At 37.1% G+C, this 24,988-nt stretch overlaps 1 protein-coding gene across 1 annotated transcript; it reads left to right on the top strand.

Moving 5' to 3' along the window:
• Positions 1-863: 863 nt before the first annotated feature.
• On the top strand, positions 864-24,988 carry LOC139155458 (zinc finger protein Aiolos-like; the record flags this gene model as incomplete). The annotated part of the gene is made up of 5 exons (XM_070730594.1): positions 864-950; positions 6,654-6,707; positions 8,260-8,391; positions 24,125-24,388; positions 24,821-24,988. Coding segments are annotated over exons 1-5 (625 nt in total), but the record flags the coding sequence as incomplete, so codon positions are not given.

Here is a 24,988-nt window from a genome sequence, read left to right as displayed (position 1 = left end):
TTTGGTGGCCTGCTGCCCGGCTGTGTATTACCAAACATTCCATATAATGCTCAATTTTCAGGAGAAGAAGAACATATCACTTCTAAATCCCCCCATTGACTGCTGGATTCAATAGGTTCAGCCAAAACTTTGTGGTAATGGTGTGTGCCCCTTTAGGGCTGATTCTCTCTTTTCCCCAAGTGGGGCTGTTGCCACAACTTGAGGTTGTTGGAAGCAATACTCATCGTGGTGATGAAGATTGGATAGCAGAACTATATGTGATGTAACTATAAATGGAATTTCCTTCTGAGAAAACAGGCCAAGCTTTCCAATGTTTAGATTTAAAACAACAAAAAACGTGTGGCAAATCTAAGATGAATACCACTCTAAGGGATTTTGTTTTTGTTTTTTTACCAAATACAAAGAAAGAAAGAAAGAAAGAAAGGAAAAAAGAAAGAAAGAAAGCAGGAAGGAAGGAAAGGAAGGAAGGAAAAGAAAGAAAAATAAATTTAAAAAAAGAAACTTATTTTTATTCTGTCTGATGAAATAGAGGTTTTCCTAATTCATTCAGAAAAAATGAATTAAGCCCTATCAGATTCAAGATCCTTTTTTTAAAAAAGCATCAGAAAAAAAGCACTTTTAGAGCTAGAGGAATTATGTTCCTTTAACCGTAGTTTGGAAAACAATTGTAGCCTGGAATGAATAATAACTCTACAGTTATCATGGTTCAGGAATATGATTTACATCCACTGGACCATCTTCCTCACAGCTTGGGGGCGCCCTTTTTCTACACAACTTCTCACCATTTCCTGTCCTTGTCATCTCATTATTGCAATTCAGCCCAGCTCTTTTTTTTTTAATCTGAAACCTGCCTAATTGGGAATCTTCCTTCCTTTCTGAAGTTCAGTGGAATCCCTGAGCCCTGGAGAGAAGCTTTCGGACTAGGTGCTGCTGCCAAAACAAGATGGAAGGTGAGAGATTTACTGGAATTCTGTTGATCTTATTTTAGCAAAACTCAAGTTTATTTTATTTTTCAGCAAATATAGTAATATGAATACTTCTAAAAAGTATGTTTGTTTTAAAATTTATTTCCTTTTCATCACCCACTTAAGCAGCCTCCCCCTCTAGATTTTAACTTTATCATTTCAAAGGAAAAATAGTGCCAACTATTTAATTTTTATTATTCTGTCAGAGTAATACATTTCTTCTCCAATTCCTTATTTTCCCAATTTACATAATTTTGCTTTCTTTGCCTTTTTGCTCATATGCCTCTGTTATTAGGATTTTCTAACAGTTTTATTTATCTTAAATACTGTAATATTGACCCACCAATATATTTCTAGAAGAACAATAAGATTTACAAAGATATTACCAAGAAACACCCCACCCAACAATTTTAGTTCTAAACCTGTAAAGGTTTCTAAAACCAGAGGAGAAAGTTTATGGTGATGGTGTGTTTTTTTTTTCTTGTTCTCATGGCTTCTCAAAACATGAATTACATATTTGCATTACATGGATTTTTGCTGACTAGTAAATTGGGAATTATTTTAACAGAAAATATTTGTTACAGGTTAGACGGAATTTAGTTAAACTATTGCCTCAATAATAATTTATTAAATTAAATATCAAATCCTTCCACAAGTTAAGTATATATTGAATAGGATCTCACAATTACTATACAATTCCTATTTTCCTCTTTATTTGTTATATCAGGATATAATTTCAGATATAAAAAATGTAAAAATATTGCATATTTCAAACATGTTAATCAGAAAGTTTAAAATGTTACTTCAATCAAGATAATCAAAATAAGTTACCTGTCATAAATGTGATCTGCCTGTGTTAAGAGTTTTGGATTCCAAAGTTTATAAAAACCAAACAGGTGTGAATTTCTATATCCACCATAGCAGGTTGAACTCTTCACTATAACTCCATAAGTGATATTAAGAAATCCCATTTGTCAAATGTCTTTGTGCTGTAAAAAATCTATGTGTCACAAATGTGAAAATCCATGTGCTTGTTTAAAAGAAAACTTCTTTGAAACCAGTGGGGAATTCCTCTGGGTCCACATGATTTGGTTCTAGCAACAATGTTTGCATGGTGCCAAAACAGTTTTTAAAGTGTGATACATCTTTAAAAAGTGTCTGCATCTCGTAAGTTGATAATAACACATCAAAACAAATATATTTTTGTGTTCCGTTTGAGAGAGGAATATGCAAACCTGTGAACTGAACAGTAGAATTTAATATGCTTATATGCCTATGCATAAATGTAAAATGCCACTATACTGCTTTTTTTCAGATTGCAACTGGAAAAGAAATTATTTTGCTTCTGATATGATGAAGAAAATCAAAGGCACTTTTCGGATCAACATAATAAAAACAAGGACGGGGCCTTTGATTTTCTTTATCATATCAGAAGCAAAATAATTTATTTTCCAGTTACATTCTTTCCATTTTAATTAGGTCAACATGGATTATATTTTTTCTCTGAAATTGAAGATTTAGATTTTCTCAAAAATGTGGCCCAATATTTTTAATGTTGCTTCATTGCCCTATCCAAAACCATATTTTAAACTAGCCAATAATTCAGGTGTTTATTGCAGAGCGAGGAAATAGGCAAATATAATGCAAAATATTAATGCAAAGACTAAATTTACTTTGCTTCAAAAGAAGGAAAAGGGAAAAAGAAGAAAAAGTTTGGGGGGGGGGGGGAGATTTCTGAGTCCCTCATGCAGTCTTTTAACATTGCTAGGAAGTGATATATATTTAAATATAATGCTCTAGGGAAAGGGGGAGAGCTCAAATTTTTAAAATAGGCTTTGAACTCTTCCTATCAAGCTCTTCCCTATTTCTTTTTTTTTATAAGCAAAGATCTACAAATATGTATTATGCTCTAAGATTAGATCCATTTTTATTTATTAAAAGAGCAGATAAAATCCTGGGACAATGTGAAGTTAAAATATTCTACTATACAAATGTGTATAACAAAAACAACACCTGGTATCCCCATTCTTAATCAAAATGGCTATTAATTTTTTTTAAAATAGAAAAGGTTGGGAATGGTAGCATGAGGAAGGAGCTGTATTTAATGACAACCTTAGTGGGGGCTTTCCAGATTCTAGAATCTGATTCCTTTTGGTTCTCCAAATCCAGTTGCTTTTTTCTCCCTATGAATGAAGGATTACCGTCCATGCTAGGTCTGTTCTGGTCACCAAGGTTTTCTTGGCTTCTGAAGATAGGAGAAGGTTTAGGTCAGAGCTTGGTTCCTCCTGGTTCAGACCAGTTCTATAGAACCAGTAGCAACTTGGCGCCTGGGTTTCTAGAAATGGCAGCAACCTAGTCCTGCTACACCCTCACAAAGTTTGCCAGCAGCGTATGGTAGGCAATGCACACCCTCTCCCATGGTGTGTCTCTGAGCAAACCAGCAGCAAATAAAACCAGACCCCACCTCTGGTGTAGCCCCTTCCTCATTTTAAATACTGTACTGGTCTTTTAGTTATTCTCCAGAGATTGCATTTCCTAAATCTTCAACAATGATGAAATATTTCATCAGCCTCTTTCTGATTGGTCTGCTGGCATTAGCAGCTCAAGGCTATCCAGATGGTTACCATTGGAAGATTTGGGTGTTTCATATATAAAACTATTTATAGTTTTTGAAAGTCAAGCTTAGGTGGGGAAAAAGGACTTAGTTAACATTGGAAATATGTTTGCAAAGGAAAGGTCCACATTTTTGGTGAATGCATGGACATCTAGACATAAACTATGGATCATTAAAATGATATCTTGGGCATGCTACAATTGTGAGGCTTAAGGACTAAGTGTTTTTTTCTTCATATCAAATGAATTAGCAGACATTAGTAAAAGCCCTAAGTGCCGAGCTTTAGTTTGTTTATTTCTTGGACAAGTCCTCCAATTATTTTTTCTTATTGGGAATAAATCTTACTATGTTCTCTCCCTGAAGTTTATGTTGGTTTCTCCCCACCCTCCCACCACCCTTTTTTCTTTTTGTCCTAGAGAACGTTTGAGGTCACCAGGCCCTATTTAAGAACACTATGAGTGAAAGTTGCTAACGCTGGCAGTTTTCAGCCTTCATTTTAGCTCTCTCTCCAACTCTCTATAATTTAAACCTCAGATGTGAGTGGAAGGAGCAGCTATGCATACTGATCATAGGATACATCCAAAAACCATTGAACCTAAAATTCAGGGCAGTTTTTCGTTTCCCTTCTATGGCAGCCCTTTCCCAACATGTCCTCTCTCAATACAATCTCAATTCTCGGATAAAATGAGTTTGCTACATGTGCGTAAGCTGCAGCTATTCTATAATAAGTACAGTCACTTTCATTTTTGATATCAAACATTATTAGCTTTCCCCCCCTTTTACTTATAAAAAAAGAAAGCTGTTGTGGTCAATTTGCAAGCACTCCTTGCTTCAGAAGTCTTTGCAGGGCAGGTTTTGCACTTTGCACCTGTTGTGGTTTATTCATTCTGCAGGAATGCAAAGTTTAGGGAGGCAATCCTCTCAAACATCACAACTATGAGAAACCATATAAATGGGGCTTTTTTTTAATATGAAAAAAAATGAAAGGTATGTATTGTTTTGCTGACAATGGACCACCATGTTCCTAAACTTGATTATCACTAGCGAAATTCTGCAAATATCAAAGAAAAGGGGGAAAATAAATAAGAAGTGGTTTTGCTTAACTTCAAAAAAAAGAAAAGAATCAGGCTCTCCTTGAAAACATTGTTTTGAAACTCCTTATTTTCTGACATGAGATGAAAGTGTCTCAATGCATATTTTAAAAAGAACAAACTACTACGCATTTAGAAATATTCCCCTTCTTTTTTGTTATGCTGCTGGCCTGCAATTGCTTTTAACAGAGCTTCAGCAAATACGTTCTCTGTGTTTCTCACTCAGTTAAGGCTGATGGCATCTATCCATAGTTTCCATATGAGAAGCAATTGTTGACGAAGGTAGCGATGAGCGTCCATTAGCTTCTGACTAATAGTTCAAGATGTGGTTGGCTTTACTTGACCTTCCAGTTTCAAATATTAAGTAAAAAAAATTTCCAATGTATTTCTGTTATTGTTTGGCAAACTTTGTGTGTCAAGGTATACATAACCTATCTGAAGTAGAGAGAAACAAAAGTACTTTCATAGTAGAGAGAAACAGAAGTTCTATCCTAGTGATTTCCCCCCTCAAATTCCATAGTATTAGATACCTATTTTTAATGTGATTTCTGATGAATACAGATTTTAAAAAATAATCTTGAAACAGGAACAGTTAAAATTTTACAGGTTAAGCTGCAGTCTATTTTTCTCACACGTGGTGAGGAAGCATGGAATTTAACAAAAGGAAATAAAAGCAGTGTTTTTGATAATGGTTTGGAAAGGTCTTCAGTTTTCAAAGTTTAAATATCAGAGGTTGCAGAGGCCCCATGTATGTTCCATAGTGGTAATGCAAGGGAAGCGGTTAACACTTTCCTGCTGCTTCAAATGAACTAAATGTTGCAGTTATGTAACAGCCAGGAGCAAGATTTTCAGATTTTTCAGATTCTTTGATCAGGTGATAAAAAGTGGAGCGAAAGGAAGAAATTAACTTAAGAAGGCAGACTGTAATATCACCTTTAAAAGAGGAAAGTTTGATTAATTTTCATCAAAGGCAGTTGATCAGTTTTGCAACGATCAGATCGGTCATGCAAGGAAAATTCTTTTCAAAACACCAGGCCATATTACAGTGGATGGGATAGGTGGGAAATGGCTGAGTGGTTGAGGAGCACTGGATGGTGTAAAAATCTTCTCTTTCATGCCTGGGTTGGATTTGGTTTTGAGATGGAAATGGTGCACCTCTCAGAAGCCTTTCATTTCCATTCCCATCTTCTTCTTCTTTCCGAAAAAGAAAAAAAAGTGGCAATTGAGTAATTTGCCTCCAAACTTCAATATGATCTTGTACTAAGGTATATATGTTGGATGTGGGCACAAATTATCCAACCCCATCCCAAGTAAATTTCAGGGACATCCACAGAGGAGGTCAAAGAAATAACAATGCAGCCATGACCATTTTATTGCATGACCATGCAATTAAAAAAAAAAGGCTTAGCTTGCAGAGACAATCATCAAATGTTACATCAGAATCTACCCAGAAATTACATGCATTGCTTTAGGAGTGAATTTCCTGGGTTCTCTTCTGATAAGATATTTCCTTTTGGAAGTCCAGGAATATATACTGCTCAAAAATAAATAAATAATAAAGGGAACACTTAAAGAACACAATATAACTCCAAGTAAATCAAACTTCTGTGAAATCAAACTGTCCACTTAGGAAGCAACACTGATTGACAATAAATTTCACATGCTGTTGTGCACATTCAATTTTGTACAGAACGAAGTATTCAATGAGAATATTTCATTCATTCAGATCTAGGATGTGATACTTGAGTGTTCCCTTTATTTTTTTGAGCAGAATACTTAGTTACTACATGAGTTCCACTGCTACAAGACTAGTTGTATCGATTTCTTTCAGAGTTTTAGAAAAGGGCTCTAACATGAAAAGTCTGTTTTCAAAATAAGAACACAGTTCTCAGCCCACGAAATCCATACCTGCTTACATTACTGAAGTGAAACAGTACAGAGTTTACAAAGATTGAATTCTTTCTTTGTGTTTGCCTGTTCTAGATTCCCCAGCTGGCCTGGACCTGAGCCGTAATCACGAACATACAGTGCATACAGGTTTGGACCATTAAACTCTCCTCATTTCTTTCCTTAAAAAAGCTTCTTATCTACTTGTGACAGGGACCTTTTGGACAATGCTATAGACCAGCAACAACCTTCCATGTGGAAACTTTTATTATTTTATTATATTTTATATTTTATTATATATCTAGCTTCACGAACTTATTTATCTTTCTACCATACTGCTAGGTCTATGCTATATTATCCAGTATAGTATTATACTATATTGCTATACAATATTGTATAGTATACAATATAGTATAGCACCCAGTATCTAAAGAATAGCCTAATAATAATGATGATGATGTATTTGTGAGTGACATAGGGGAAGGCTTGGTAGGGAAGGTTTGCCTATTTGCCGATGACTCTAAAGTGTGCAATAGGGTTGATATTCCTGGAGGCGTCTGTAATATGGTAAATGATTTAGCTTTACTAGATAAATGGTCAAAGCAATGGAAACAGCAGTTTAATGTTTCCAAATGTAAAATAATGCACTTGAGGAAAAGGAATCCTCAATTGGAGTATTGCATCGGCAGTTCTGTGTTAGCAAAAACTTCAGAAGAGAAGGATTTAGGGGTAGTTATTTCTGACAGTCTCAAAATGGGTGAGCAGTGGGGTCGGGAGGTAGGAAAAGCAAGTAGGATGCTTGGCGGCATAGCTAGAGGCATAACAAGCAGGAAGAGGGAGATTGTGGTCCCGCTATATAGAGCGCTGGTGAGACCACATTTGGAATACTGTGTTCAGTTCTGGAGACCTCACCTACAAAAAGATATTGACAAAATTGAATGGGTCCAAAGAGGGGCTACAAGAATGGTGGAAGGTCTTAAGCATAACACGTATCAGGAAAGACTTAATGAACTCAATCTGTATAGTCTGGAGGACAGAAGGAAAAGGGGGGACATGATCAAAACATTTAAATATGTTAAAGGGTTGAATAAGGTTCAGGAGGGGTGTTTTTAATTGGAAAGTGAACACAAGAACAAGGGGACACAATCTGAAGTTAGTTGGGGGAAATATCAAAAGCAACATGAGAAAATATTATTTTACTGAAAGAGTAGTAGATCCTTGGAACAAACTTCCAGTAGAGGTGGTTAGTAAATCTACAGTAACTGAATTTAAACATGCCTGGGATAAACATATATCCATCCTAAGATAAAAATACAGGAAATAGTATAAGGGAGATGGACTTTTTCTGCCGTCAGTCTTCTATGTTTCTATGTTTTAATAATAATAATAATTATAATAATAATAATAATAATAATAATAATAATAATAATAATTATTATTATTATTATTATTATTATTATTATTATTATTATTTATTAGATTTGTATGCCACCCCTCTGCGAAGACTCGGGGCGGCTAACAAGATAACAGTAGTACAGTACATTACAAATCTAATATTAAATTTTAAAAATCAATTTAAAAAACATTAATATAAAATTAAAAAAAACATAAATATAAAATAATCCATATCATAGGGTGCTAGGGTGATTCATCGTCTTCCTCATCATTTGTCTTTGTATTCTTTTCATTACAACTGTATCAGGTGTACGGGATATTTTGAATGATGGTCCTAAGACATACCATGAAGGTCCTAAGACATACCATGAAGTAGACAACTTGCAGAACAGTGAAGATGAGAAAGAATATAATTCGACTAATGGAAGAGAGAGAGAAGGTAAAGTAGAAATTATGCAACTAAAATTCATAATTCGCGAAAAAGAATGTCACACACATACATATACATATATCAGGGATGGGTTGCTACTGGTGTGGTAGGCAACTGTGCACCAGTAGCGGTCACCAGATTGCGCAATTTGCGTGTGACCGCTCCAGTGCCAGTCCTTTGGGAACTCACACGCGCATCCCCTCATGAGATTTTGACACACTTTTGCTTCCTGTGCATATATATATATATATATATATATATATATATATAACTCAGAACAATATATATATGTGTAGGTTGTTCTGAGTTTGAGTGTCTATGCGACGTTTCGGTGAAATCACTTCTTATACTTTATTTAATTAAAGTGTGTGTATGTCTATGTATATGTGTGTGTATATATATATATATATATATATATACTGTAGATGTTTTCGTAGTCACCATCATCAGGCTGAAGTTGTTAGCATTGTGCTGCTTTGAATATAGTTTTATATATTCAATTATATTCAAAGCAGCACGAAGCTAACAACTTCAGCCTGATGATGGTGACTACGAAAACATCTACAGTATATATATATATATACACACACACATATACATAGACATACACACACTTTAATTAAATAAAGTATTAGAAGTCTATTGTTTCTACAGGTAGTCCTCGACTTACGACCACTACTGAGCCAAAATTTCAGTTGTTAAATGAGACATTTAATAAACAACATTTGCCCCATTTTACAACTTTTCTTGCCACAGTTGTTAAGTGAATCACCACAATTGATAATTTAATAACACGGTTGTTAAGTGAATCTGGCTTCCCTACTGATTTTGCAGACATAGTCATGAGTCAGTTGGCAAACAACTAAAGTTTGATTACATGATAGTAGTGAAATCTAAAACTTTTTCCTACCGGTTCTGTGGGAGTGGCTTGGCGGGTGTGGCTTGGTGGGATCATGTGACTGGGTAGGTATGGCTTTGTAGTCATGTGATTGGTTGCTCAAAAGACAGAAACTCCCTTTAACAATGTCCTACTGGAGTAGGGTTCTACTAGGTGATCTCCAGATCCCTTCCAGCCCTGGGTTATCCTCTGAAGCTGCATCTAGTACCACGTTTGTAATTCGTTCCTCTCCTTTTTCCCTCCCTCGCTCCCTTCCTCCCTTTCTTTTTATTTCTTTTTCTTTAATTCTCTTTAAGTCTTCGGAGAGGGGCGGCATACAAATCGAAATAATAAATAAATAAATAATATTTCTCTTTATTTCTCTTTATTTCTCTTTATTTCTCTTTATTTCTCTTTATTTCTCTTTATTTCTCTTTATTTCTCTTTATTTCTCTTTATTTCTCTTTATTTCTCTTTATTTCTCTTTCCTTCCTTCCATCCCTCCCTCCCTCCCTCTTTCTTTCTTTCTTTCTTTCTCCCTCCCCCCCCCCCCATTTTTGTCCTACACCAGAGATGGGTTGCTCCTGGTTCAGACCAGTTCTATAGAACCGGTAGTGGGAATTTCCCTGCTTTCCAAACTGGGAGCAATAGCTGGTTGGCCATGCCCCCAAACCAGCTGTAATGTTTTTCTTGCTTTTTGCTTCTCTGCAAACACACAAGCTGGGGTTTTTTTTTGCTTCTGCACATGCACAGAAGCTTGGTTTTTGGCACTGTGCGTGCTTGCGTGCTTGCAGAGCGTGGCTGTCTGGTGTGGGCGGGCGCCAACTGCCTGTGAGGTAAGTTAGAACCCTCCCCTGCCCACAGCCTCCATTTTGGGCCCAGCAGGCTTCAGGGAAGATTGGTTGATGGGTAGCAAAAGCAGGAGATGGTCAAATCTTGACTCCTGGTTACAATTTAACTTGTTCTTGCAAAATTGCCATTAACTGCAGCTTTAGATTGAAATGGGTAATTCTAATTTCTAGCAGAGGGGGGGGGAAAGCCCTCCCCAGGTAGAAAAGCTACAAGTTTGGAAGGATTCAGAGGGCAAATCGACTCTTTATATTTTTTTTTTCATCAACAGAATTTAGCTCGGAAACATTGTCTTTATCTCTTATAGAGTTAGCAGAACAGCAACTGTCTATGCATCAAAAAAAAAATTGATAAGCAACAAGGGAGATAAAAAGGAAAAGGTCACGAACTTCCTCTTTATTTCCCTGCAGAGACTTCAAATTTTAAGCCCAAGAAAAGGGAGGGGGGAGGGGGGAGGATCAATTGTATGTGTTTAATATATTCTATTTTGCACGCTTCACCGTGAAGAGAAGTAGCCTATTCAAACAAAAAGAAAAAAAGAAGACAACCAGGTTTGGAACTTATCATGTTTCTGGCATTTTTAATGCTTCTTTTTCCAGAGAAGGCAAATTCCTGGCTACTGCTATTGGAAATTTCTCCCTACCCGTTATAATCACTTAAAAACCACTTAAAGGTGTTCGAACATAACTTAAAGGTGTCTAATTCACTCTAACATTTTTCTGTTCCATAGTGTTGTTGCTTGTTTGTATAACATATGAAATATATTATGGTTTACAATGGGTCTTGTTTATATAATGTTAAGTGGCAACAGCTGGATTCTTACAATATGTTAAAACACACATTACTGAAGCTTATTTTTGTCTTGCATAGCATGTTGTGTGTGCTAAGGATGATCATTTCCAAATAAGTATTTTTCTAATTACTGTTAATGGTCTCTCCACCATTACAATCATATTTATTTTATTGTAAAAATAAAATATTTATTGCGGTAGGGAAAGCAAGTAGGATGCTTGGCTGCATAGCAGGAAGAGGGAGATTATGATTCCGCTGTATAGAGCGCTGGTGAGACCACATTTGGAATACTGTGCTCAATTCTGGAGACCTCACCTACAAAAAGATATTGACAAAATTGAACAGGTCCAAAGACAGGCTACAAGAATGGTGGAAGGTCTTAAGCATAAAACGTATCAGGAAAGACTTAATGAACTCAATCTTTATAGTATGGAGGACAGAAGGAAAAGGGGGGGCATGATCGAAATATTTAAATATGTTAAAGGGTTAAATAAGGTGCAGGAGGAAGTGTTTTTAATGGGAAAGTGAACACAAGAACAAGGGGAAACAATCTGAAGTTAGTTGGGGGAAAGATCAAAAGCAACATGAGAAAATATTATTTTACTGAAAGAGTAGTAGATTCTTGGAACAAACTTCCAGCAAACGTGGCTGATAAATCCACAGTAACTGAATTTAAACATGCCTGGGATAAACATAAATCCATCCTAAGATAAAATACAGAAAATAGTATAAGGGCAGACTAGATGGATCATGAGGTCTTTTTCTGCTGTCAGTCTTCTATGTTTCTATTTACTTTTCATGATTTACTATCCACTTAATCAAAACTGATTCTGAAAGTCCCCAAATTCAAATTCTCTTCCCCTCGAGCTGTTTGTGTTCTGGCCAACCAAACTTCAAGAATCTAGAAAGACTAGTAGAAATATGTCATTGTTGCAAAGATGATATATTTTTTCTACTTTTCACAGACTCTTGTTTTTTTACACCAGTCCTAAGTCCATACCACTATTGTTCATAGCCATTCCTGTAAGCAACCAGTAGGTTTAATCTTAATTTTGTGTTGCTAATTAAAAAAATTTAAGAATGGTCAGAGTCTTCCAAAAACCCCTTAGCAATACATATAGTGAAGAATAAAAAATAAAAAGAGAAAAGGAATTAGTCGTCACTATTTTTGGCATTGTTCTATTTTAATTTTTTAACAAGGCCATTTCTAGCATCTTTCCCATTCAATACTATATCTCCGAAAAAATGGTGGTCCTTAGAAAAGTGCTGTCCATCAATCATGGAGTAAGAGATTTTGTTTTGTCTTTCTCAACCAAATAAACTTCCTACATGCGCAATCCTCTTTCAGTTTTCAGTATGAACATATTACATTCAAAGTAAAAGAATAACAGAGTTGGAAGTTTTGATTAAGTGGCTATTAAGTCTTGGAAAGTAAATAAAATAAATATGGTTGTAATACGGGAGAGATCATTAGTGGTGATTGGAAGGGACCTTACACGTCTACTATCCCAAGCAGGAAACACTGTACCATTTCAGACAATTGTTGTCCAATCTCTTCTTTAAAAGTCCTAATCCTTTGTACAGAAGTTGCAACTGAGATTCCTGTATGCAAATCCTCCTCCTATTAACACCTGCTTATATAAATAGACCATGTTTGTGCTCTACTGACAGATAAGTGGCATCTTTTACGAAACTGTAGAAATTCTCAATGATCCAGGTTGTGGTTGTCCCAGAGGTGGAGGTTTTTTCCCGGAGGCAACTGGACTTCCTTGTTTTTCCTTTTGAAGACGTATTGCTCCTCATCCAAGTAGCTTCTTCAGCTCTGACAGGTTCTTCCATTGCCCATTATCCTGTCAGGGCTAAAGAAGCTTCTTGAATGAGAAGCGAAACATCTTCCGAAGGAAAAATAAGAACGTCCAGTTGCCTCCTGAAGGCAGGACTAACATCTTGCATCTACTGACAGACAGAAATAAGGACACCTCCATGTTTGTGTGAACGCCACTCGGAAAAGAAAGAGATTCACGGGGATATCTTGCCCGTACATAGAAATATATTTCTTTCTCCAACAGTACTATGCTACTTGCCCCCCTACCCAGCAATGAGCGACATTGAAACCATGCCAAAGTTTGTGTCAATGGAAGCTTTAATTACATGGGACTCTCACAGACCTTTGAAGGAAGCATGGTGATAAGATAAAGAAAGCTAGAAGTCACTTATTCTCATAAAGAAAAATAAAGACAATTTTTATGCCTTCGTTGAAAAAAAAACCTCTTTGGAAGTTTCAAACAACTTTTTTGAAGACGTGTATTTTCTACGTGGGAATTTGAAATCGTCGATTTGGTGTGTACAAAAAAGGAAAAATAACTGCAGCATAAATGTTTCTACTTCAGGCTTTTAAATTAACTGGTGTGGTGGTGGTGTTTTACAAGCAGGAAAGAGGAGCAAAGAAGGTGGGAACATCAGCCCAAAGTTTATTTAAGCTTGTAGCTGAGGTTCCAGCCACCGTTGCCTTAGAAAACGTGTGGTTGGGCTAGGAAAGGAAATGCCGTGTTTTTCTAATCAGAAAATTAGATCTCGCGTACTGTCCTGCTGAATTAGAAAGTGGGTGCGACAGAAAAAAATTATATATTGTTCTGTTGGGCTCTCTGGTAGAATCCTCCCAAAAATTCACAGGTACAAATTTCAGACACACACACGTTTGAAAATTCAAAACAATGTTCTTTATAATGAAAATTCACTTAAACTAAGCCCTCTTTTGGTATAGCAAAGAGCACTCGTCTCCAAACAAACTGGTAATTTGTACAAGTCCCTTATCAGTCCTGTGATACTTAGCTTTCAGCTGTGAGGCAATTCACAGTCCTTCTTTCACAAAGTGAAACACACTTTGCTCTGGTTTAGTTTCAAAATGGGGAAAAATCAGCACACAAAAGGTCAAAGTCAGTAAAGCAGTCACGAAACACAACGATCAGATAATCCTCCACAATGGCCAAACCCACAGGCTGCTCTTTATAGCAGTCTCACTAATTACCACAGCCCCACCCAACCACAAGTGGCCTCATTTTCTTTGATAATAATCTCTCAGTTGTTGCTGCCTATGCATCGCTCTCCGCATGCGTGGCTGTATCATTAACTCTTGTTCTGAATCCAAGGAGGAGCTAGATAATTGATCTCCTTCTGAGCTGTCTGCCACACTCTCCTCCTCCCTGTCACTCATGTCTTCTTGGTCAGAGGAGCCTTCATCAGCAGATTCCACCGGGGGCAAAACAGGCCTGCAGCATGTGGATGTCTCCCCCACGCCCACAGTCCTTGGGGCAGGAGCTGGGCCAGAGCTAACCATAACATATATATTAAATGAAAGTAGGATTCAGGTGTGGATGGGGTGATATAAGCGCACTCAGCTGATATTTTTCTGCAAAGGTTCCCTCCGTCCCTCGGCAATTAAATTATAGAAAAGTTTAAAAACTTGAAAAAGTTCATGGAATCTGACTCACTGCAATGGCATGGGCTTCCTTTGATTGGGGTCATGATTTGAAACTCATAATCAGGTTTAATTGTTTCTTTTTCTCTTATTTTAATAAGAAATAAATAAATGAAGTGCTTCTTTTTTCAGTATACATATTAGCACTAAATACAAGCCTCAATGCACTCTAAAGGCAAGTCTTTCTAAAGATATTTAATTGTTATGTTTAGCCATAGGAGAGGGGAAGAAAAAGATATATAGACACAGGGTCAGGGATGACATACAAGGTTACATACAGAGAGCATCCCACATACATGAAGAAACATGGTTCAAAAACAATATGTATATGAGCACATAACTGTACTGCTCAAAAAAATTAAGTTAACACACATCCTAGATCTGTATGAATGAAATATTCTCATGGAATAGTTTGTTCTGTACAAAGTTGAATGTGCACAACGGCATGTGAAATGGATTTCCAATCAATGTTGCTTCCTAAGTGGACAGTTTGATTTCACAGAAGTTTGATTTACTTGGAGTTATATTGTGTTCTTTAAGTGTTCCCTTTATTATTTTTTTTGAGCGGTGTATATGATTTTACACAACTCTCTTACTATAAATAGACTACAGGTAGTCTTCATTTAATGACTATAATTGAGTATGGAATTTTAATTGGAAATCATTGTATTTCTTAAACAAATTTCTACATGACCTGATTCAATTTTATCATTGTTTTTATGACAGTTGTAAGGTGAGTCACCACGATCATTAAGAAAATCACATGGCCATTAAGTTAATCACGTGATCATTAAGCGAATCCATTCTCCGGGACTGCCTTCTGCCGCACTAATCCCAGCGACCAGTTAGGTCCCACAGAGTGGGCCTTCTCCGAGTCACGTCAACTAAACAATGTCGTTTGGTGGGACCCAGGGGAAGAGCCTTCTCTGTGGCGGCCCCAGCTCTCTGGAACCAACTCGCCCCAGAGATCAGAATTGCCCCCACCCTGCTCGCCTTTTGTAAGCTCCTTAAAACCCACCTCTGCCGTCAGGCATGGGGGAACTGAGATTTTCTTTCCCCCTAGGCCTCTACAATTTATGCATGATATGTTTATATGTATGTTTGGTTTTATAAATAAAGGTTTTTTAGTTGTTTTAGCATTGGATTGATACATGCTGCTTTTATCACTGTTGTTGGCCGCCCGGAGTCCACGGAGAGGGGCGGCATACAAATCCAATCAATCAATCAACCAACCAATCAATCAATCAATCAATCAATCAATTCTCCTAAATTGAGTTTTTTGACATAAACCAGCAAAAGGTGTCATAAACCATTGGCGGCATACCATGACTGTGCCATCTAATGAAGATAAACAAAACCATGAAGATAAACTAAGTATCTGAGCTGAAACTTTACAATTTCAAAATCCATTCACTATTCAGGAATTTGAATATAAAGCTAGTTTATATGGAATGGGCTCTTTGAAGGAACATAACAATATCAACCACCATCAATATGATTTTTTGTTATGCTTTCTGAGATAAATTAAGATTTAAAAATCTTAATGGTTTTCCATGTTTTTGTTTCATAAGAATGCCTCTTCCCTCCCCTCCTGTCCCTCATGCCCCTCCCTCCCTTCTTAGAGATGAACCAATTTGCACTCTGCATTCATGCTTGGTAGGGAATTCAGAAAGTTTTGTTGCTATTTTTAGCTTGTGAAATTTCCACCAGGTGTTTACTGTCTGTTTGAATTCATTGAGGCATCACCCCAAAACTGAATTATTTAAATGAAAAACAAGACAAGTTCAAAACTAATCCCTTCCTACCTTAGCATTTCAGTGGACTGAAAAGAGGAGCCACCACCCCCTCAAATCCAAACTCAAATCCACGAGGCCTATGTCACTCCCTTTCATGAAATTAAAAATAATATTTCTACAATTTCTTCCCATTCAGTTTACCAAAAGCGTAGTATAAGTGAGTGAAGTTCAGAATGGCAGATATCAAGAGTGGAATGGTATAAAAGAAATCATGGATAAATGGCTCCTTCCTATGAAGCCAAACTACATGTTACCCTCCTAAGCTGTTGTGTTTCCTAGTTAGCTTTTATGTTTATAGATTCTTCAGACAAACAAGACATTGAGTCAGAGGTCTTCAAACCTAGCAACTTTAAGACTTGTGAGCTTCAAACCCCAGAATTCTTCAGCCAGCATAGCTGTCTGGAGAATTCTGGGAGTTGAAGTCCACAAGTCTTAAAGTTGCCAAGTTTGGGCTCCCCTGCATTGAGTATTCTTTCTCTATTCTTTTGTGACCAGTTTTTCTCAATGACAAATGCTAAATGGTACATTATTCAAGTTTCTCTGATGTTGATAGACATATTCCATCAGAACCATTCATCTTTTAAAATAAATTTTGTGATAAGAGATGGATTTTTCTAATTCAGATTTTTTTTGGTATAGTAGCTAATTTTAGTTCAGGATAGAGTCCAATCATTTAGACATTTGCTCCTATGACAGACGCATGTAACTTCATTTCTTCCTTTGTTTATTATATACATAGCAAGATTCAGCCATTTTTGGATTGTGTAATTGTACAATTTAAGACCAGTTTCTCTTTAATGCAGGGTAGGAAAGCCTTTAGCAATTTGGTGAAATATTTTTTCATCTGCAAAAATGTAAGAGGAATTAAGAATGCACAGCAATTTATCATCACAGAATATAGATTTGGAAATTACCTTAGTTATCCAGTGCATTCCTCAGTAAATTCAGGATTCACTAGATCAGGGATCTCCAACCTTGGCAACTTTATACTTGTGCCCTTCAACTCCCAGAATTCTTTAGCCAACTTTGCTTGCACTAGATCATCTGTTTGTAGATCTCTAGAGAAAGAAAACCAGCATTATCCACTGATAACTCATTTAGTCCTAAAGGTCATCTTGTATGTGATTTAAGAGTTGTTATTTTTTTGTTAGATGAATAGAGAGGTGTTCATCTGACATATCTTCAGAAACTACCTTCTTTTTTCTAATCTATCATGTATTGATTTTCATTGTCTTTCAATGATATTGTGACAATTGCTGGGATATATAGGCAAAATAGATTTGAGTTTCCAAAGCAAGATTTAATTTTTATAGAAGTTGAATTTAGCTTCTAGAATATTTCTTTTCTTTCATATTATATTGCCTGTCCTATGAAACCCATTTTACAATATGGAGAGTGATGGGCGAACCCAACAATGTTCAGGTTTGGCAAGTTTGGACGAACTTTACGCAAAATTCAGCCGAACCCGAACCAAACCAGAACCCGAACGTGGAATCCCACCAAGAGATTCTGGGGGGAAAGCTTTGACTTCACGGATACCAGCAGGTTGCTAAGGACGCCAAGGTGATCACTTCCTGGATTCCATGGAATCCAGGAAATGATCACCTTGGCATCCTTAGCAACCTGCCGGTGACGTCAAAACTCCGCCCCCGGAATCTCTTTGTGGGAGGGATTTCCCAGCTCCTTCAAAGGGAGGTCTTCACATAAAAATAAACATTGTTATTTTTACGAAAAATGACACCGCAGCGGCACTGCAAGCAAAGGGCGTTCCTTTCATGTAAAAATAAACATGTTTATTTTTACATGAAAGGACCGCCCTTTGCTTGCAGCGCCGCTGTGGCGTCCTTTCATGTAAAAATAAACATTGTTATTTTTACAAAAAAGGATGCCGTAACGGCACTGCAAGCAAAGGGCGGTCCTTTCACGTAAAAATAAACAATGTTTATTTTTACGTGAAGACCTCCCTTTGAAGGAGCTTGGGAATCCCTCCCACGAAGAGATTCTGGGGAAGGAGCTTTGATGTCACCGGCAGGTTGCTAAGGACGTCAAGGTGATCACTTCCTGGATTCTATGGAATCCAGGAAGTGATCACCTTGGCGTCCTAAGCAACCTGCCGGTGACGTCAAAGCTCCGAATGCCGAACGCCGAACGCAACCCCAAACTTTGCCTGAAGTTTCAAAAAATGTTGGGTTCGTGTTCGGCATACCAAACACCACAAAATTTGGTACGGACCCGAATTGTTCGAGTTCAGTTCGCCCATCACTAAATATGGATAATGATTCTAGCTCAGGAAACTCATCTAGTTTTATCCCAAATGTATTTTATTTTAAAGTTTTAAGAACGTTCTGGAAAGAAGTTTTAGTTATATACATGAGGTGAAGTGACAGAGAAAACCGCTTTTCCCCCCAGAGAGAGCAATTTGTATGGAAGGGAAGGTGAGAAGAAATAATAGAATAAGAATATAGGTAAGAATTCATAGGTTTTTAAATGGGCAGCTAATAGTTCCTTCTTAATTATCAATATAAATATGGTAATTTTAGAATAACATCCTGAAATTTCAGTAGTCGTTATTGTTGGTTATATATATATAGAATGGCAAAATAAACTACAATATCCTCTATAGGTTTGGTCAGATGTTTTACTGAATTCAGTGAGATATACTGAGACTTAATAGGAGACCATAAAATACATTTTCAGCTCAGGTATCTAAATTCTGACCTTTCCCGTTTTCATTAACAGGAACAACACTGGGAGTTTTTAAGAAAAGATTGGACAACAATTTGTTTGAAATGGTACAGTTAAGTAAAGTATAGGGTTTCCTGCTTGAGGAGGGGATTGGACTAGAATAGAGATAGACAAAGTTGGCTCTTCTATGACACATGGACTTCAACTCCCAGAACTGCTGACTTAGCATGACTGGCTCAGGAATTCTGGGAGTTGAAGTTCACAAGTCAGAAGAGCCAACTTTGCCTACCCCTGGACTAGAAGATCTCCCAGGTCTCTTCCAACTCTGTTATTCTGTTATTCATCTATTGATGAGTTTTTGCAATTTTCAGTAGGCTGTAAGAAAGCCATTCTAGTGTCATAGTTAAGGCAATTGACAGTATTGGGAGGATTCTGATTTCAGTCCATCCTCAGCCCTGGAAATTCCAGGGTGATTTTGCCTCCCTCCCTCTCTTTTAGGTAAGTCAATTACAGTAGAGTTGTGATGAGAGGGAAAAAGAGGAGATACAGGATTGACTACCATGATACAAGAAACAAAGTAAAAAGCTAATAAACTGTAATGGGTTGAATGTAGGAAAGCTTCCTAACAGATTTTTTAAAAAATCAAGCATATTGCCATGAGCATGTTTTTTATCCTGTAGAACAGTGGTTCTCAACCCAGGGGTCAAGACCCCTTAAGAAGTCGAACGATTGTTTCGCAGGGGTCGCCTAAGACCATGGGAAAAGACACATTTCCCGTGGTATTAGAAACTAAAGCTTCTATTCTGGCACCTTGGAACTTATTTTTTACAATTCGAAGAATCAGGCGTTTATAGTGAGGGTGCCCCTCTGACCTTCCTCCCAATCAGCTTAAAACGCTTTTGGGAGAATTGGCGGTCTCCACAACATAAGGAACAGCATTAAAGGGTTGCAGCATTAGAATTGTTGAGAACCACTGCTCTAGAAGTAAACTATCAGTCAATGCAAAACTATGCAAAGTAAACTATCAGTCAATGCAAAACTCATTGTTGCCTATCTTTTGCTGGTCAAAGTATTATTTATTTATTTATTTATTTATTTATTGTTTGTTTGTTTGTTTGTTTGTTGTTTTTGTCTATCTGTCTGTCTGCTTGTTTGTTTGTTTGTTTATTTATTTATCAAATTTATTGGTCATCCATCGTAGCACAGAATATTGTTTGAATTTTATTGCTTGTGATCAAATAGTTATTTTCTCAGTTTTGCTTTTCTGCCAGCCAGCATATGTTTTCCATTGACTTTTTAGATAAAGTGCATTTAAAAGCTCGGGGTTTTCTTTGGGGGAAGCTTTCCACAGCTGGAGTATGGTAAAAAAAAAAAAACACCAGGAGGAAGATTCAGGTGCATCCTTTCAGTTTCCTACCAGAAGCTATCAAAGGCTGAGATGCTTATACAAAAGCAGGTGGTTTAGAAGAAAGGCGAACAGCAGATATTTTTACCATGGAAGAACTTCAAAAAGAAAGAAAGAAAAATATCAGAATGAGTTATATATACCCAGTGGAGTTCCCAGAAAAAAAATTAAGAAACTCCCCAAATAGAGGACTGCTTTTCTTTTTTGTAGCAACAACCAAAAAGTCCTGACTTTTGAGAAATGTGGCATTTTTTTAATGTGCGAAGAACTGGCTACAATTTGCAGAATCTGATTGTTTCCAGAATTCAGCACCGAGAAGTATGTAAACACCTTTACAAGCAAGATTACTAAATAAAGCAACATGAGTTTTCTAAAAGACATTCCCATTTTCTGAGTCCCTCTTCTCTTGCAAAGCTTATCCAGCTTTGCAAAAATGGAATGCCTCCTTTTTGGCTTAACTGAATACCTCCCACTGCCATGGTATATCTTTGCAGCCTTACCTAAGACAATGTTCTTCAGCAACACTTCTTCTCACTTAGAATCTGCAGTACAAAAGTTGTGAGAAACATTATAGTTCATATCCTCTTAGAATGGTTGAAATAGTAAGGCAGGCTCACAGCTGTCATTTAAAGAGTTTTAGAATATTGAAATGTATTTATTTATTTATTCTATTTTTATGCCGCCCTTCTCCTTAGACTCAGGGCGGCTTACAACATGTTAGTAACAGCACTTTTTAACAGAGCCAGCGTATTGCCCCCACAATCTGGGTCCTCATTTTACCCACCTCAGAAGGATGGAAGGCTGAGTCAACCTTGAGCCGGTGATTAGATTTGAACCGCTGAGCTACAGATCTACAGTCAGCTTCAGTGGCCTGCAGTACAGCACTCTACCTGCTGCGTCACTCCAGCTCTTTTCCAAATTATTCTTGTTTTGGGGATTTTCATATATCATTATTAATCCAATAATGCAGAATACATTTTAACAATGCTTCTGAAAGGTTTTTAATAAAATGTTATTTATGTGCTACCTCATGGTGCTTCCGAAAACACAAAATACTCGGACTTTTAAAAAAATTGGGATATATCAGCTTCTTTCAAGAAGCTTTCACAATCCATATGGATAGTTCTAAGTCAAGAACTTCAATTGTACTGCTTATCCCTCCTATCCTTCAATCTCCTATTATCTAATCCAGGGACCCTCAATTTGACCAAGACTTGTGGACTTCAAACTCCCAGAATTCCTCAGCCAGCCATATCTTAAAGTTGTCACGTTTAAGACCCCTAATACCTGGATTTTCCAGGGTCTAGGCATAGTACATACCTTCTATCCACATAATCCAATTCATCAAACACATGTTGGCATGGCTGATTGATTGATTTTTTGATTTATGGTCCCAGACCAGTAAATAATGCATAGTCATAGGAAAAGGGCATATAGTATTGCTGAAATATCGTTACAATTTAGATTGCAACAAAACTCCTGGTGACTGGAAACCTTTGGAGACACTGTTATTTATGAGCTGAAAACAGAATTAACATTGATTGGCAGACAGTTCTTTCCAAATATAAAACTTACAAACCTAAATTGAAAATATAATCATATGCAAACTATTTTAGTGACTTGCCACAAATGATTCCAAAGTAGTGGCCATCATGTCTAAAAAGCCCAACAAAACCAAGAACTCTTAATGGAAGTTAGCATTTGAGCTAATATTTCTTCTTCCAAGTTCCAACCTATTTTGAATGCAGCATATCTGTTTTGTAATGTAAGTGATGTCAAGAGGAATGAGTACTCAGAACGCACTCCTGTTACTTGAAATCCATTATCACAATGCTTATTCTGGGGATAGGCAGTTTTTTAGGAAACTGAAAATAAAGATCCCCTTCATTCAGAATCAATTTACTGCATTTATATTTGCTAAATGGCATGTCATTCTGTATTGCTGAGCAATGAAAATATGAAAGGAGAATAACATTGGCAGTTAAGGTTCATTAAACAAGTTAAATGAATGTTTTCTACATCAGAACATAAAAGAACATTTCTGTATCAAACTAAATGTTGAGTTTAAAATTCTATTCAGTTTTGATATCAGAATTGAGAGAGCCAGTCAAATGCAATGGATCAGGCATCAGACTAGAAATGGGGAGTTGATAAACTCTAGCTCTAGCTCAAGCACAAAACCAGCTGGCTGATTTTGGGCCAGTTTCTTTCAGCCCTAGGAAGGAGGTAAGGACTCTCCACTCCACCCTAACTCCTTTCCCTTCTCCCATCCCCTCTCCTCCTCTCCTGGAAAATATTGAATGTAACGGTAGGATTTTATTGTGCATATGACTGATTATTTTATCAAAAAAGCTGAAAAATATGGAGGAAGGAAAATGTAAAAAAATACTATTCAACAACAATAACGATGATGGTGATGCAAAATTGCACAAACTGATTACAAAGCTAGACATGACTGAGTTGCTAAAGTAATCCACTTGTCGTTATGAAAAAAATACAACCTACCTCTATCCAAAAAGTCATATACAGTAGTGGAAAAAGTTATCGCAAATGAAAAAGTGAAAATCTTGTGGAACTTTCGAGTACAGACGGATCATCACTTGGAACACGACACTCCAGATATCACAGTTGTTCAAAATTGAAACTTTTAATTTATTGATATTGCGGTATCAGAAGATGCCAGATTGGAAGAAAAACAAACTGGAAAAAAATCACAAAATATCGCAACCCGGTCACCAAAACTATGCAATTATGGAGGAAGCATGTAACAGTGATACCCATTGACATCAGGGCACTTGGTACTATGTCCAAGAATTTTAAAAAATGCATCCTGCAATAACACCAGCGGAACTGCAAAAAACTGCATTACCCAAAACATTGTATGTCTTAAGAAGGTACTAGGTTGATATCTAGGACTGGCAACAATCCCTATATGTTGTGGTTAGCTCTGGCCCAGTTCCTGCCCCAAGAACTGTGGATGTGGGGGAGACATCCACATGCTGCAGGCCTGTTTTGCCCCCGGTGGAATCTGCTGATGAAGGCTCCTCTGACCAAGAAGACATGAGTGACAGGGAGGAGCAGAGTGTGGCAGACAGCTCAGAAGGAGATCAATTATCTAGCTCCTCCTTGGATTCAGAACAAGAGTTAATGATACAGCCACGCATGCAGAGAGCGATGCATAGGCAACAACAACTGAGAGATTATTATCAGAGAAAAGGAGGCCACCTGTGGTTGGGTGGCGCTGTGGTAATTAATGAGGCTGCTATAAATAGCAGCCTGTGGGTTTGGCCATTGTGGAGGATTATCTGATCGTTGTGTTTCGTGCCTGCCTTGCTGACTTTGACCTTTTGTGTGCTGATTTTTCCCGGCTTTGAAACTAAACCAGAGCAAAGTGTGTTTCACTTTGTGAAAGAAGAAGGACTTTGAATTGCCTCACAGCTGCAAGCTAAGTATCACAGTACTGATAAGGGACTTGTACAAATTACCAGTTTGTTTGGAGACGAGTGTTCTTTGCTATACCAAAAGAGGACTTAGTTTAAGTGACTTTTCATTATAAAGAACATTGTTTTGAATTTTCAAACGTGTGTGTGTCTGAAATTTGTACCTGTGAATTTTTGGGAGAAGTCTACCAGAGAGCCCAACAGAACACATATCAATCATTAGCACCGGTCAATGATATTTGTGATGCATTATTGAATGTTTAGTGGACTGTGTTTCATGTTTAATGGATAAAGTAATAGTAGTAGTAGTAGTAGTAGTAGTAGTAGTAGTAGTAGTAGTAGTAGTAATAATAATAATATTTCTTCTGTGGATTTTTATATTTATATTTTATTTTGGGACCATGTTCATATTATTTCCAGAAGCCAGCATGCTTAAGATCAAATGTGACTATGGTGAAAAACAAGGTGGAATGTTGAAGGCTGAGCCATTAGAAATTGAAGAACCACCCAGGATTCTCTATAACTGCAGACCGGAATATGGAAACTATGATAACGAAGAACTGGACAGGCATTCTGAACCATGTGACCTTGTCAAATCAAATACTGCAAAACTGAAGTGTGACATTTGTGGATTGGGCTGTGTCAGCCTCAACGTCCTGGTGGTTCACAAGCGCAGCCATACTGGTAATTATCATTCATTCAGAAGGAATATCTCACTTGAAACTACTTGATCCGAGGCTGTTGCAGTAGCCACTGCAATGCACTAAGTTGGGCAGAGCCCAGGTAGTGATCAAGCAAGTTAGAGTGGCATATCTTAGGCACCATGCATTTATGTATGTTGGGGAGGATTAGGGTACCTTAAAGATGTTGTTATTCTTATACACTTTGAAAGGATTTTTTTTTAAATAAAGAAAGCTATTGATTGGCAACTGGAGGAAACTGCAAAATAATCAGAAACAGATTTTTTTCCTTTATTGCGTTAATACTTCAACTAGCTTGGGCCAGTAGAATGGAATAAATCAAACCCATGGTTCTTATGGCAGAAAAATTTGAATTTATCTTTAGCTAAGACTATAGTGCTGTAATAATGACTCCACTACTCATGCCCTTTTTAAGGTGAGCGCCCTTTCCATTGTAATCAGTGTGGAGCTTCATTTACTCAGAAGGGAAATCTTCTCCGCCATGTTAAACTTCACACTGGGGAAAAGCCATTTAAATGCCACCTTTGTAGCTATGCTTGTCAAAGAAGAGATGCTCTCACAGGTCACTTAAGGACACATTCTG

This window comes from Erythrolamprus reginae, unplaced genomic scaffold, assembly GCF_031021105.1.
Source record: "Erythrolamprus reginae isolate rEryReg1 unplaced genomic scaffold, rEryReg1.hap1 H_2, whole genome shotgun sequence".
Taxonomy (NCBI): Eukaryota; Metazoa; Chordata; class Lepidosauria; order Squamata; family Dipsadidae; genus Erythrolamprus; species Erythrolamprus reginae.
Note: the sequence above shows the minus strand (reverse complement) of the source record. Positions and strands in the feature narration are given on the sequence as shown.